Source organism: Aedes aegypti, chromosome 2 (genome assembly GCF_002204515.2).
Source record: "Aedes aegypti strain LVP_AGWG chromosome 2, AaegL5.0 Primary Assembly, whole genome shotgun sequence".
NCBI classification, from domain to species: Eukaryota; Metazoa; Arthropoda; class Insecta; order Diptera; family Culicidae; genus Aedes; species Aedes aegypti.
In genome coordinates, this window is record NC_035108.1 from 164,155,038 (window position 1) to 164,169,065 (window position 14,028).

General features: G+C 36.6%; 1 protein-coding gene across 1 annotated transcript; it reads right to left on the reverse strand.

Annotated features, from left to right (window-relative positions):
- Nucleotides 1–291: 291 nt before the first annotated feature.
- LOC5572534 (nucleolar GTP-binding protein 1) lies at nt 292–13,272 on the reverse strand. The gene is made up of 4 exons (XM_001654011.2): nt 13,110–13,272; nt 12,748–13,022; nt 685–2,164; nt 292–622 (listed from the first exon to the last, which is right to left on the reverse strand). Exons 1-4 carry the CDS (start codon nt 13,155–13,157, stop codon nt 467–469), a joined length of 1,959 nt encoding a protein of 652 aa, XP_001654061.2. The 5' UTR covers nt 13,158–13,272; the 3' UTR covers nt 292–466.
- Nucleotides 13,273–14,028: the final 756 nt, after the last annotated feature.

The following is a 14,028-nucleotide window of genomic DNA, read 5'->3' on the forward strand; positions in this document are numbered from 1 at the left end:
ACATAGGAACTCCTAGAACAGTTATTGTAGAATTTCCAGAAAAATCTCTAAACATATTTCTAAAATAAATTCAGGAATATTTTTTTGCGAATTGTTAGGGAATCTTTGAAGCATTTCCTGGAATAACAATTGGAAAAATCAGGCGAAATCCTATGAGAATTTTTCTGTAGAAATTACTGGAGGTATCAGCATTGTTCTGCTGACAGATTCTATAAAATAATGATGTATCCAAAGAAATTGCCAAATTTGATATTTTATGAATATTTCGGATGAAAAAAATCGCTTGGTTTTGTATATAAATCATCATTTATATGTTAATCTTATTCCAGTTACAATCTGCATTGCCAAAGCACAATACAATCAATAAGAAGAAAATAGCAATAGAAGTTAACCGAACGAAACTTAAACACGTACCTTATCAATCACAAGCGAAGCAGGACCTTAATATAAATCGAAGTTAATAATTTTAACGACGATCCGTAGTTCCAGCGCCTCGTTTGCCAGCGAACAGATGTTTCGGTTTTAGATCCGGTATGTGACGATCGGCTTCACCCTTCCGGGCCAGTTTCGTTACCTTCTTAGCAATGTCGTGCTTCGCCATCACCTTGGCCTTCTTCTTGAGCTGTTTTGTAAGGAAAAAATATTAGAAAACTGTTGTTGCTTATTACCATTTGTTAAACTTACCACAACATCCTTGATGCCCAGCTCGTGACCGGGAGTTCTCCTCTTGATCAATTGTCCAGTAGCCTTGACAATGGCGGACGATTCACGATCCTTCTTGGGTGTTTTAGGACCACCAACGGCAGGGACAAGGCTGCGTCGAACGTCAACTTGGTTCTTGGCAAAGTTAGCTTGCTCCGTTCCAGACATATCGACACCAAGATTTTCCATAGTTTTACGCAAATGATCCACCTTTCGATCGCGAACCATGGCTTGTTTGTGTCGTGGCATAACTGGGCGACCGCTCTTCTGCTGTAGTTTCCGTGCATCCTTGAGCAAGAATCGCTTGAGACGAATTTGTTTGGCCATTTCACGAATTTCAAGGAGAGTTTCGTCCAAATTGAGTGGTGGAGGATCGTAGAATCCTGATTCCAAACGCAACCCTTCATCGCGTTCGAGTTCTTCCAATTTTTCGAAGATTTCTGGATCGATGTAGTCTGCGATATTGACGCCGTTGAGGAATTCAGGAATAACATCGTAGCGCTCCTCCTCCGCAATGTCGGCGTAGTTCTTCTTGAGGTCCAACGTGTATTCGTCTCCCATTTCCTGTTCGATTTCCTTCTCAAGTTTGCGTTGGCGACGAGCAATTTTCTCGGCATTGGCGGCTCTAGCAGCGAGAACGGATTCTGGTATGCAAGGTGGACGCTCTTTGTCGTCACGTTTCTCAGGCATGGCCACATGAAGACGATTCAGCACTCCTTCGATCTTTTTGGCCTTCAATTTTTGATCAACGCGATAGCCAAGAAGTCGTTCGCAGGCTTCAGTTTTAACTTCTATCACTCCCGTCTCAGTGACTGTGGACATTTGCATAATTGGAATTTCTTCAGCTTCATCTGTAATGTCTTCAATGATTTTCTTCTTTTCAGGGGCCAATTCATCCAACGTCAGAATATCAGTTTTGTTCAGAACAAGTAGCAAAGGCTTGTTCACAAAAAGGGGTTTGATACTGTCGAACAATTTTGCTTGTTCCTCAATGGAATGACCGCACTGCTCGGAAACATCCATGAAATACAGAATGCAAGCGCGCAAATGAGCCATGGCCGTTATGGCCTGCATTTCGATTACGTTTCTTTCTTCCAAAGGATGATCCAAAATTCCAGGTGTGTCAATCACTTGCCATCTGAGGTACTTGTAATCCATATGTCCGACGTATAGACTCTTCGTGGTGAAAGCATAAGGTTGAACTTCAACATCGGCTCTGGTGACTTTGTTGATGAAGCTGGATTTTCCGACGTTCGGGAAACCGCAAATAATGATAGTCCTGGTGTACGGATCGATAGATGGCAAACGTGACAAATGCTGACGAACTTGTTCCAAATAGGTCAAATTAGAAGCCTGGCGTTTCATGATTGTGGCCATTCGACCGAGAGCGGCTTTCTTCAGCTGTTTGCAACGATACAGCGAATCACCGAACTTGAGAAGTCGTACGTAATCCTTCGCAACCCTGAGAAAGGAAACAAAATTAAGAAAAGTGTTAAATGATTTTTAACATATCTTGATACAAGTAAGCTAACAATACTATGGATTCTATAACATTCCCCAGAAAACCATTCCCCCGAAACCCATTCCCCAGAATTCCATTCCCCAGAATCTCATTCCCCAGAATGTACCATTCCCCAGAATTTCACTCCCCAGAATGAACCATTCCCCAGAAAACCAATCCCCAGAATGGACCATTCCCCAGAAAATTATATACCTACTTTAAAGTTTTGAAATAATCTATTTAAAAAACTTGAAAATTAAACTCCATACAAAGTTGTTTACAAGTACATGAGAAGATTAGCATTGGTGCTACTAATTATGAACACTTAACGCATAATTCAAATTTCATTTGCAAATGAACTATCACAGTAGTTTCACTTTTATTGGCACTTATAAAAACTGATAGATCAGTCTATGGGGAAACACAATATCCAATATTTATTTAAAAGAATATACAACTCATCACTTAAGGGGCCCAGATAGCCGTAGCGGTAAACGCGCAGCTATTCAGCAAGACCAAGCTGAGGGTCGTGGGTTCGAATCCCACTGGTCGAGGATCTTTTCGGGTTGGAAATTTTCTCGACTTCCCAGGGCATAGAGTATCTTCGTACCTGCCACACGATATACGCATGCAAAAATGGTCATTGGCATAGTAAGCTCTCAGTTAATAACTGTGGAAGTGCTCATAAGAACACTAAGCTGAGAAGCAGGCTCTGTCCCAGTGGGGACGTAACGCCAGAAAGAAGAAGAAGAACAACTCATCACTACTCTGCACAAAATAGAGCTACACCCTTCTTTCGGTATAGTAGATTCCAAATGTATAATTTCACATGTATGTCCAATTTTTATCAAATGTAGTGATGTATGCAGCTTTTCATCAATGTTTTAAGAAGGTGCATCACCTCTTACTTTTTAGGGCTACACCGATTAGAATAAAGACGTTCGTAGTATCATATTATACGTTTCCGATATAATGATTACGTAAACTCGGCAGAATAAAAACTTACTATTCTGCACATTAAAATGATACGCCCTTCTTTGCGTCAAGTCTAAATTACAAATGACTTGTTTAATTTTGCACAAAATAGTGATACACCCTTCTTTCAGTCTTATCCTGTTGACGATATAGACAAAATTTTCCGTAAGAATACCAAATGGAAAGAAGGCATTTGGCATGATTGATTAAATGATCAAGGACCATTTGGTATAATGGTTATTTGACCAATGACCATTTGGCATGACATGAAGAACATCCTTTTTGAAAAGAAGGAGCATAAGTATGGCTGGATGGCAAATGGTTTTATACCAAATTATTTTATGCCAAGTGACCTTTTGCTATATGGGCTCTCCATCGATATATTTTGCCTATATCATTAATGAGATAACACTGAAAGAAGGGTGCATCACTATATATGCAAAAATAAACATATAGTCTGTATATTTTATGGGAATGTATTAAAAAAAGGGTGTATTATAATAATATGCAAAATACTCATGAATAGGGGGATTATGGGCATATTGGACACATTAGGTAAATGCTTATTTTACATAGAATGGAAATATGTTTCTTTGCTCTAAAATAAATCCACCGCTTCCTCTGCTTTGCTTATAAACTAATTTGAAGCTGAGAAAAAAATATAGTAGAATTTCAGAGGACAAATGAAGCAAAGCGTAAACTTTTATACCGTCAAAACGTTCATAGGGCAAACGCTCCCTTAGTGGAGGTAGCTCCAATAGTGGAGGTAGTGTGTTTTGGCATGTTTCGCGCTAATAAATGATTATGTGATATTTTTGTATTATGCACAATGCGAAAATGATACAAGTAATCGAATAATATTCATGAAATTTAACCGTAAAACTATTTAAAACAATTATTTTGCTTAATTTTTTTGCTCCTTTGCACCTATAGTGGTGCATCAGTACCCATAGTGGAGGGTCCCATAAGAAATCAATGGTTTGCGCCACTAAAGGAACCATCCTTAAAATATACCTCCACTAAAGGAACAGTGTTCCTATTATTGGTGCAAGGATTTTTGCAGAGAAATTTCAAATTAATCGTGATTTTTATACATTTGACTGATAGAAGGATTTGAGATCTATCGAATGATACGTTAAAATCATATATTTCATGATCTTAACACCGTGTTTTAGCAGTTTTCCCTTAGGTGCACCACTAATGGTACACTTGCCCTATACAATACAGATTTCGTACAGTTTATAAAGTTTTGCTGAAATATGCATATTCCCAGAGAGTAAGGGGGTGTCCATTTCGCCCCGTGTGTTCATTATGTCCCTAACCCTCCTACCTACATATTTGTTTTGTCACATCAGACCTTAGCCTGTCACATAAGTGACTCTTCTTCCTCTTTTCTGGCGTTACGTTCCTACAGGGACAGAGCCTGCTTCTCAGCTTAGTGTTCTTATGAGCACTTCCACAGTTATTAACTGAGAGCTTACTATGCCAATGACCATTTTTGCATGCGTATATCGTGTGGCAGGTACGAAGATACTCTATGCCCTGGGAAGTCGAGAAAATTTCCAACCCGAAAAGATCCTCGACCGGTGGGATACGAGCTCACGACCCTCAGCTTGGTCTTGCTGAATAGCTGCGCGTTTACCGCTACGACAATCTGCGCCCCCACATAAGGTGACTCACGCAAAGCAATAATTAAAAAAAGAAAAAAAAAAAAATGGATATTCATATAGCTTTCTGGGGAATGGTGCATTCTGGGGAATGGAATTCTGGGGAATGTTACATTCTGGGGAACGATTTTCTGGGGAATGGTTCATTCTGGGGAACGGAATTCTGGGGAATGGTTTTCGGGGGAATGGTTTTCTGGGGAATGTTATAGAATCATACTATGTTTTGTTTGACGGCATATTTCAAACATCCCGAGAAATATACTAAAAAAATCAAACAGCGAAATATAAAAAAACGCCGTCAGGACGTCGATTCAATTAGAAAAAACAAACAAATTCCTTGACTAGTCGGCTTGTTGAAAAAATCCATACTCTTAAATCGATTAATTTAAACTGAAAAGGTACGATTTTTACAAGAAAATACATTTATGACTATTTGAATTATAGGTAAAACTAGAACACAATACGTCGTATACACTCCTATGCCAAAGTTTGGGGTCACCCCTTAAAAAATATTTAAAAGTGTTTTGTCCATATGTCTGTGATTGTACGTCAGATTGAAACTAATTAGACGGCATTCGAAAGGCAATGAGTTACATCTTGTGTTCCCACGACTTATATAAAGTGCTTGAACAAACAATGTTGTGAATGGGCTAAATTTTTGAAATTGGTTTAAAAATATGGTTGATTTTCAACAGTAAATTGATTGTTTATCAATAATTTTACTATTGAAACAATCAGTTGACTCTTGAATTGATCTGAGGAGTATAGAATCATGATCTAGTAGCTACTGCATAGTACCGTGCTGCATCGAATTGCCGGACGCTTCGAAAGTCGGACACTAGCCTTTTTCACTGTGTTTTTGAAACAAATTTATTTTTTTTTAAATTCAGCGCAGGAAAGTAGACCGTTTCATGACAGATTGGCGTGATGAAGAACAGACTATTACGATGATAAATTGCAAAAAAAATTACTTTATATATTTTTACTTGAAGTTTCGTTGTTTGAAATTACACTGAAAAGTATTTTCAGCACGGACAGGTCAGACTTCAAGACCAAAAAATAAACATAATCTCATATTTTTTGAAGATCACCTCCAAAATTTTGGAGGGAAAATCGTAAGATTTTTTGAAACGGCTTTGACAAACAGCTACGAAGTAAGATTAACTCATTGCCTTTCCAACACGAAGAGTTTCAATCAGACGAACATTCACATAGATATGGACAAACACTTTTGTATGATTTTTGAGGGTGACCCTAAACTTTTGCACGGGAGTTTTGATGACTAAAAATTCATGATATCATCCATGTTTTTAACTACCGGCCTCCGATAAGGCATTTCCAAACAGCTGCCATTTCGTCAATTTCCATTCGATATTCTTGAAACTACCCTCAGTTTACTTTAAAAAGGTTTCAGTTATTTGTCATAAATGGACAATGCTGAATTCGGAACCATGCCGGAGATATTCCGGGTTGTCAAATTCGGGAAATGTGATTATTTTTTTATTTATTTCAGCTACAACACTAAAGTTTTTATGTAAAACGTGAGATAATGGTCAATTGTCATCATTTCAACATAATTTGAATAAGTGGATCGTTCCGGAACATCGTAGCCGGTTCCGCCAGGGCCAGTTTGGGGACATTTCCGTTTCATGTCCAAAACATACCGTGCGACGTCTCAATCTTCATGAATTCGGGAGAACATGTCAATAAAGAAAAAATTCCGCCAGGGCCTCTTTTAGGATATTTCCATTTTTTTGTCGGAAACATACCGTGCGACGTATCAATCTTTGTGAATTTAAGAGAACTTGTCAATAAAAGAAGAAAAAGCTCGGTACGAACAGATGTGGCCACTCCAGATTTCCAGGCACAGGTTCCACGAGGGATTCTTGGGGAACATTTCCATTTTATGTCCATAAACATACCGTGCGACCTCTCAATCTTAATAAATTTTTAATAACTTGTCAATAAAAGAAAAATAACACGGTGATAAAAGATTTGGCCACTCCAGAGCTTCTGGCACAGGATCCATAAGGGCTTCTTTGGGGATATTTCTGCTTTGGCTCAATCTTTGTGAATTGTAAAAAACATGTCAATAAAAGAAGAATTAACTTATTAACATCTGATGTGGCCACTCCATAGCTCCAAGCACAGGTTCCACCAGTGCCTCCTTGAAGATATTTCTGTTTTATAACCATAACAAATCGTGTGACGTGAATTCGAAAGAACATGACAATTAATGAGGAATGATCCCTGTGTTTCCACTCCTGCCTGAACATCACGTACAGGTTTCAGAAAGGCCTATTTTATGACGTTACCGTTATTTGAAGGAAAATATATGTCAATAAATGAAGAATGACCTCGCTACCTACAGATCTGGCTACTCCAGAGCACAAGGAATAGGTTACGCCGAAAACCTTTTTTGAAAATTTTCCGATATTTGAACAAAACATGATGTGCCACGGGTATAGCATAATGAAAATTATGAAAAGCATTTAAATAAATCTAGGATAAAATACATACAAACTGATGTGGCTTTTCTGCACTGACGCAGTCTTAGACAGGATCTTTCTGAACAGATGTTTTCTACGATTGTTGGAAAACCTGTTATGCAGATCTTCATGAATACGCCAGGAATGCACTGTGCAACTAGTTAAAACTCAGCAGAAAGCTAATAAGAAAACTAACAAGGAATCCACCAGAACTTTGTTCCGAACACCATCAGAAATCCAACAAGAATCCTAGATTGTTACCAGGAATCTATTGTAAACTTCGAAGAAAATTTTCTATTAATTACTCAGGGTTCTCAATAAATTTGTTGATAAAAACTTATAAGGAATTCGCTTTGGAACTCCCCATGAATATACCATAAAAACATATGATTTATGAAATCCCTTAGGCTTACTGACCTTTGGCATATTTACTGCCAATAATTGTTTTAACAGTATAAAAAAAGAACAACCTATTGCCCGTTAAGAGAAGAGTAAATTCGACCAAACGTCGGTTCCGTCAATCGTACCGCTTATTCATGAATGGAGGAATTCCACGTGCAACAGAATAAAAATTTTGCTTAGAATATGTTAAGGATTTCATCAGAAATTGAACAATAATCTAGCCAGCAATTATCTAATTTGGAACCCATTCGAGATTTCATCTATTACCCGCAAAGGGTTTTGCTGCAGATTAGTGTTCGGTCCATCGATTGTGTCGCTTGACCCTACGGGGGAGAGCGATGCAATAGAAACCAGACGTGTCCGGTTCGCGCAGTGCGAAGAAAAAGTGGAGTAATCCAGTCATAAATGTTTGGTCCATCGATTGTATTGCTTGCTCCAGCTGGAGCGAGCGATGGGACCAGAAACACCCACTAATCCAAAGGAACTTTCCAAGACAATTGTGGAGATGCAGAGGCATATTCAGTCTTTGAACTCTCGCTTCGTGCTCTTTGAGAATGGTTCGCTAATCCCAAGCCCCATTCATTAAATCTCTGTGCATCTTCCACTGCTCCGGTCAATCACGGAGTGCAACTACGAACCGGTCATCTATGCTTGAGCTCATGCTCATTATCCGCAAGGGTTCTACTTACAAATTCTTCATGTATTTTTTTTTTTTTTTGAATCTTGAAACAGGGAGTTACCAAATCTTCGTTTATTGACAAGTTTCCTCGAATTCATGAAGATTAAGACGTCGCACGGTATGTTTCCGGCAAGAAACGGAAATGTCCTCAAAGAGGCCCTGGCAGAACCTGTGTCAGGTGCTCTGGAGTAGTCACATCTATGGATATTTTGTTTATTCTTCCTTTATTGACATGTTCTCCCGAATTGAAGAAGATTGAGACGTCACACGGTATGTTTTGGTCATAAAACGGAAATTTCCCCAAAGAGGCCCTCGTGGAACCTGTGCCAAGAGATCTGGAGTGGCCACATCTGTTTGTACCGGGGTTTTTCTTCTTTTATTGACATGTTCTCCCGAATTCATGAAGATTGAGACGTCGCACGGTATGTTTTGGACATGAAACGGAGATGTACCCAAACTGGCCTTGGCGGAACCGGCTACCATGTTCCGTAACGGTTCACTTATTCGAATTATGTTGAAATTATGACAATAGACCATTATCTTATATTTTACATAAAAACTTCAGAGTTGTAACTGCAATAAGTAAAAAAAAATCACATTTCCCAAATTTGGCACCCTTGTGACCTCAGTACAATCCGGAATATCTCCGGCATGGCTCCGAATAGCATTCTCATTTTATGACACATAACTGAAACCTTTTTAAAGTAAATTGACGGTGGTTACAAAAAAATCGAATGGAATTTGACGGAATGGCAGCTATTCGAAAATGCCTTTTCGGAGGCCGGTAACGTAAAGGTTAAAAGCCTATTAAAATAGTGTACAAGGATTTGTCTCAGGGCTGGATATCGTCCAAAAATTTAAAAAAAAATCCTGATTCAATTAAAAAGCTGTAAATAACAAGAATTATCATTTAGAACAGCATCGTTATTATAACATGAATGTTCATTCTTTTCGTCCTTATGTTGATTTTACCTTGCATGAAGAATTGAAACATATTCATTTTAGTGCTCGTTCAAATTTTGCAAAATTATTATTTGAACGTAAATTTATTGGGGTGGAACCTGAACAAATTTATTTCACAGATGGGTCTTTTATCAATAATATAGCAGGTTTTGGAGTTTTCAATTTTCATATAGCACATTTTTTTAAATTAGAAGCTCCTTGTTCTATTTACATAGCTGAATTAACAGCTCTCCATTTTGCTTGTTGTTTAATCAGAAATTGTGCTCCAAATATATATATGGTGTGTTCTGATAGTTTTAGTAGCCTTCATGCTCTAAACACAATTAATTTCAATTTGAAAACAAGTAAAATTATTTTATCTATCAAAGAAATATTGAATGATTTGTTTTCTAGAGGATTTGTCATTAAATTTGTTTGGGTTCCTGCCCATTCTAATATTTATGGTAATGAACAAGCTGACTCTTTAGCAAAATTAGGTATTTCTCGTGGAATAATTTATGATCGGGTTATTTTTCCATCAGAATACTTTACTAAATTGAAACAAAATTCTATAAATAATTGGCAAATCGCTTGGAATACAAGTGATAAAGGGCGTTATTGTTATTCCATTTGTCCTAAGGTGAAGCATTTCCCTTGGTTTCATCAATTATCGGTCAGCCGTAATTTTATTTGTTTTTATACCAGACTTATGTCTAATCACTATATATGTAACAGTCATTTATACCGCATAAATATCAAGGACACTAATCTTTGTGAATGTGGTGAATCATATGAAGATATAGATCATATTGTCTTTAATTGTACTCGTTTTGATTTGCCAAGAAAAAATGCATTTGAAAAAATTTCAAGATTGGGTCTTAATATACCTTCATCTATTCGAAATATTTTGGCGCTTAAAAATTTAAATATTTTAAAAATTTTATATGGATATTTTAATGAAATTTCTTATTATAGTTGATACTGTTCGTTTTTTTTTTTTTTTGTATATTTTCAGATAACTAATCCTTTGTACCATTCGGAGTTTAAGTTGTTTTAACTCAAGTAACTTGGATATACGAGGACCCTCATGATGACTCCAACGGCTCCGATATGGATCAATTCCGGATGAGCCTTTAGTATTTAAGACTTATTTTTGTAATGTTGTTTGAAAAGATAAAGAGGTTTTGTGCCTTTTTGAGAAAGATTTCTAGATGAAATCACTCAAAGGGGTTTTTCCCTCTTTCAAAATTCAAGTTAAAATAAAAGATAATAATAATAATAATAACAGCATCGTTAGAGATAATGGAAATTTGCATTTTCGCGGAAGCATCGAAATACACGAAATTTAGCCTTCATTGCAAAACGAGACGAGGTACAACAAATTACAAATTTTTGTATTACAAATTTTCAAACCCAGTTTTTTGCTCAAATCTGTAGCAATGTTAAGGGGTGTTCATAAATGACGTAGCATTTTTTCACTGATTTTTTACACCCCCTCCCCCCTCGTAGCATTTCGTCACAAATGCTGATACCCCCCCTTGGAAAATACGTAACATATCAAGCAACCCCTCTCTTTTTGTTTTTATTAGCAATTGGGTTAAAACAAATAAATGGAATTCAGAAGTTCAATACAAAGCTTAGTATTAATTATTGTCTGAAACGTAAGGATAATGTAACGATTAAAAGTTTGGTATGCAGTAGCGCTCAAAACTATTTTGAAAAACAGTTTGAATAAACTTTTTCCTAAGTTGTTGTCTAAATTGTATTACTTTTGCTGTTGTTACCATGAAAAAAAAGTTTACAGCTGAAAATGTAGAAAAACAAATCTGTGATTGGATTGATGAAGCTAACAGTAACGAGTTGAGGTACAATAGATTTTATAATAGGTTGAAAAGAAAATTCTTTATATTAGAGGATTGTTTTTTAATAATTCGTTGTTAGGGAATATATTTCAATAAAAATGATCAACAGCATATCTTAATTTGAAATGGCTGTTCGTCATTATTATCCAAATTCAAATCCATTTAGCAATCAGTGGCCAGATGTAGAAAAGATTACACTTGTAATATTTGGAATGTTCAGAAGATCTTAGCGATTATCATACAAATTATTCATCTTTATTAATAATTCAGCTTAACATCATTATCGTTCCCCATACTGAAATAATCTTACACAGCCTATAACAAAACAATTAAAGACTAAGAATAATCTTTCTCCAAATTACCGAGTTATTAAGAAAATTGAATGATAGAACAATTTCGATAACACTCTAATCTGTTGACCAGGCTTTTCCATCAAGTTGTATTCAGGCTATTCCATCAAGATTATTGAGATATCAAAACAAATCGATGAGATTGGGTGAAGATCTTCTGCAACATTGAAAGCATAATTCACGGAATAAATATCTTGTTTCAATGTAATATGTGCAAAAACGAACATATGTTTTTTTTTAAGAAATAAGCTCTAACAAAAAATATGAATAGAACTAGAATAATGTTTTCAAAATCGTTAAAACGTTGTTTTTGGATATTTTTTTTAACTTTAAACTTGTTTATTTTTAAATTAATTTATCAAGACATGAATAAAATTTTCACATAGTTTTTACAGCATTAAAAAATCTGTTTGAATACACTTATCAAGAAAATTTAAAATTTCTTAGAATTTTTCCAATTTTGTCATATGAATGTTTTGAAGCTGAATCATCATTTTATAATTCAACTTTCTAAATCAAGCAAAAAAAAAGAAGTTTGATAAAAATAATTGTATGTCATTTTTATCAGCGCCTCTCATTTTACCGATGTGATTCAAAATGCTACGTCCACTTGCTAGGACCCCTCCCTCCCCCTCGTCACAAATTCGTGAAGTCCCCCCTCCCCCCTAAAAAGCTACGTCATTTATGGACGACCCCTAATGAGAATCTATCATTGCATTGCACTTGTTGCCTGTAATGTGGTGTAAAATTTTCATGTTTTACGTTTGAACAAAATGTGGGCTTTGTCCGAAGTAAATAACTTCAGAAATGCAAAAAAGCAATGAACTTACAATTTCTGTAAATTCCTTAACCGGTTTCAGATCTTCTTTGTGTTAATCACGGTTTAATAAAAATATGTATTTTTTTATGAAACAGGCGACTATTCCAAATATTATGGTATTTTTCTGCCGAATATTCAGACTAGGTATTCGGCAGAACAATAATTATTGCATATTCAATATTCGGTACAACTCTACTCGACATCCGGCAAATAGATAACTTTGCAATCAGATCAGATCAGATAACTGTTGAGTATTGATAATTTTTCCCTGATCTTTAGTGCAGTTCTCCGACTTCCCAGGACAAACATTGAATTTCCTGACAATACAGGTAGTCGACACCCTATCTATTTTACTTACGTATCAATCAGATGCCTAGCCGTATTGAGCTGTCCGAGTGCCAACTTGTAATGGTCCTTATCGTACAGCACATTCATCAGATCAGCGTAGAATGGATGCACATCGTCCAGCTTGGGAAAATCCTGAATGATTTGCGACAGCCTATCGTGGAAGTTCTGCTGGGTGTATTTCACCTTGCGCATATAAAACGCCCGGATCCGGCTGATTTTGTAGTGCTTGTGGACCACCGTCGGAGTTTTCCGCTGGGTCTTCGATAGCATAATATCGATGAAGGCCTGAAAATAACATGTCAATACAGGTTAGAAATGACGTTGTTGAAAACAATCAAATACTCCTATTTAAATCGATCAAATCAAACTTACCTTTGCTGGCGGCACCACCATGATCTTTTTGAAGTTGTACATACTCATCTTGGCTGATTTTCCGACACTTTTCCGCGGAAAATACTGAAAAACCGTCCAGCAACGGTTCGGTACAGAATCAACACGAGGTGATGGTACGAAGAAAAGAATGAAATTTGACAGCGCACTAGACGTCAACAAACGCACACGCCGTGGTGAGAGACAGAAAAGTAAATATGTCACTTTGGCAGCAGAGGCCGATCGAGGGAGTAGACACAGCGCACGCTAAAACTAAATCACGCTCTTCGTCTGGATTATTAACCCAAAGTTGAGGGAAGTTAGCCCTAGAGGTTAGAGCTGTTCAATGCAGGGGTGTGAAATGAGCCAATAATTGGGTCCTAAAGCCCTGTCCAAATTTTAGTGCCAAACGCTTAAGTTTAGGCCAAAAACACATGTTTACTCAATTTTCTAATGTTTTCCGTTCATTTAAGCCCAAAAACATGTTTATTAGATTTTGTCACATCTTTTGACTTAAACTCAAATTTTGGGTGTATTTTGTTATCCGTGTCCCTTACGAAATGTCAGATAGGAACAACCCCAGTGGTCGAACTAAAACCCCTGTGGTGTTTTTGTCGACTAAGCGAACGTCAAACATGATCAAAAGTGTCAAGGTTCATTTATGGACCAAATTTTTAAATTAAAGTTTAAACATGATATAGCCATTATTTGAGCGGGAAAAATTGCTAAAGTAATTACAGTAACATGCTTTTTCGTGTTATTAAATAAAAACAAGATTTCATTACAAATTTTAGGACCCAATTGGGTCCTAAAATGTTTAATGAATTCTTGTTTTTACTTTACAATACGAAAGAGCATGTTCTTGCAACTACTTTAGCAATTTTTCCAGCTCAAATAACGACTATAACATATTTAAACTTTA

What these genes read in the sequence shown, in the direction of transcription:
- LOC5572534 (XM_001654011.2), bottom strand. Translation starts at nt 13,157, where the DNA reads ATGAGTATGTACAACTTCAAAAAGATCATGGTGGTGCCGCCAGCAAAG. An exon ending in TGGTGGTGCCGCCAGCAAAG is followed by an intron (nt 13,023 to 13,109) that starts GTAAGTTTGATT and finishes TGTTATTTTCAG; the next exon opens with GCCTTCATCGATATTATGCT. An exon ending in TGGGCATCAAGGATGTTGTG is followed by an intron (nt 623 to 684) that starts GTAAGTTTAACA and finishes CTTACAAAACAG; the next exon opens with CTCAAGAAGAAGGCCAAGGT.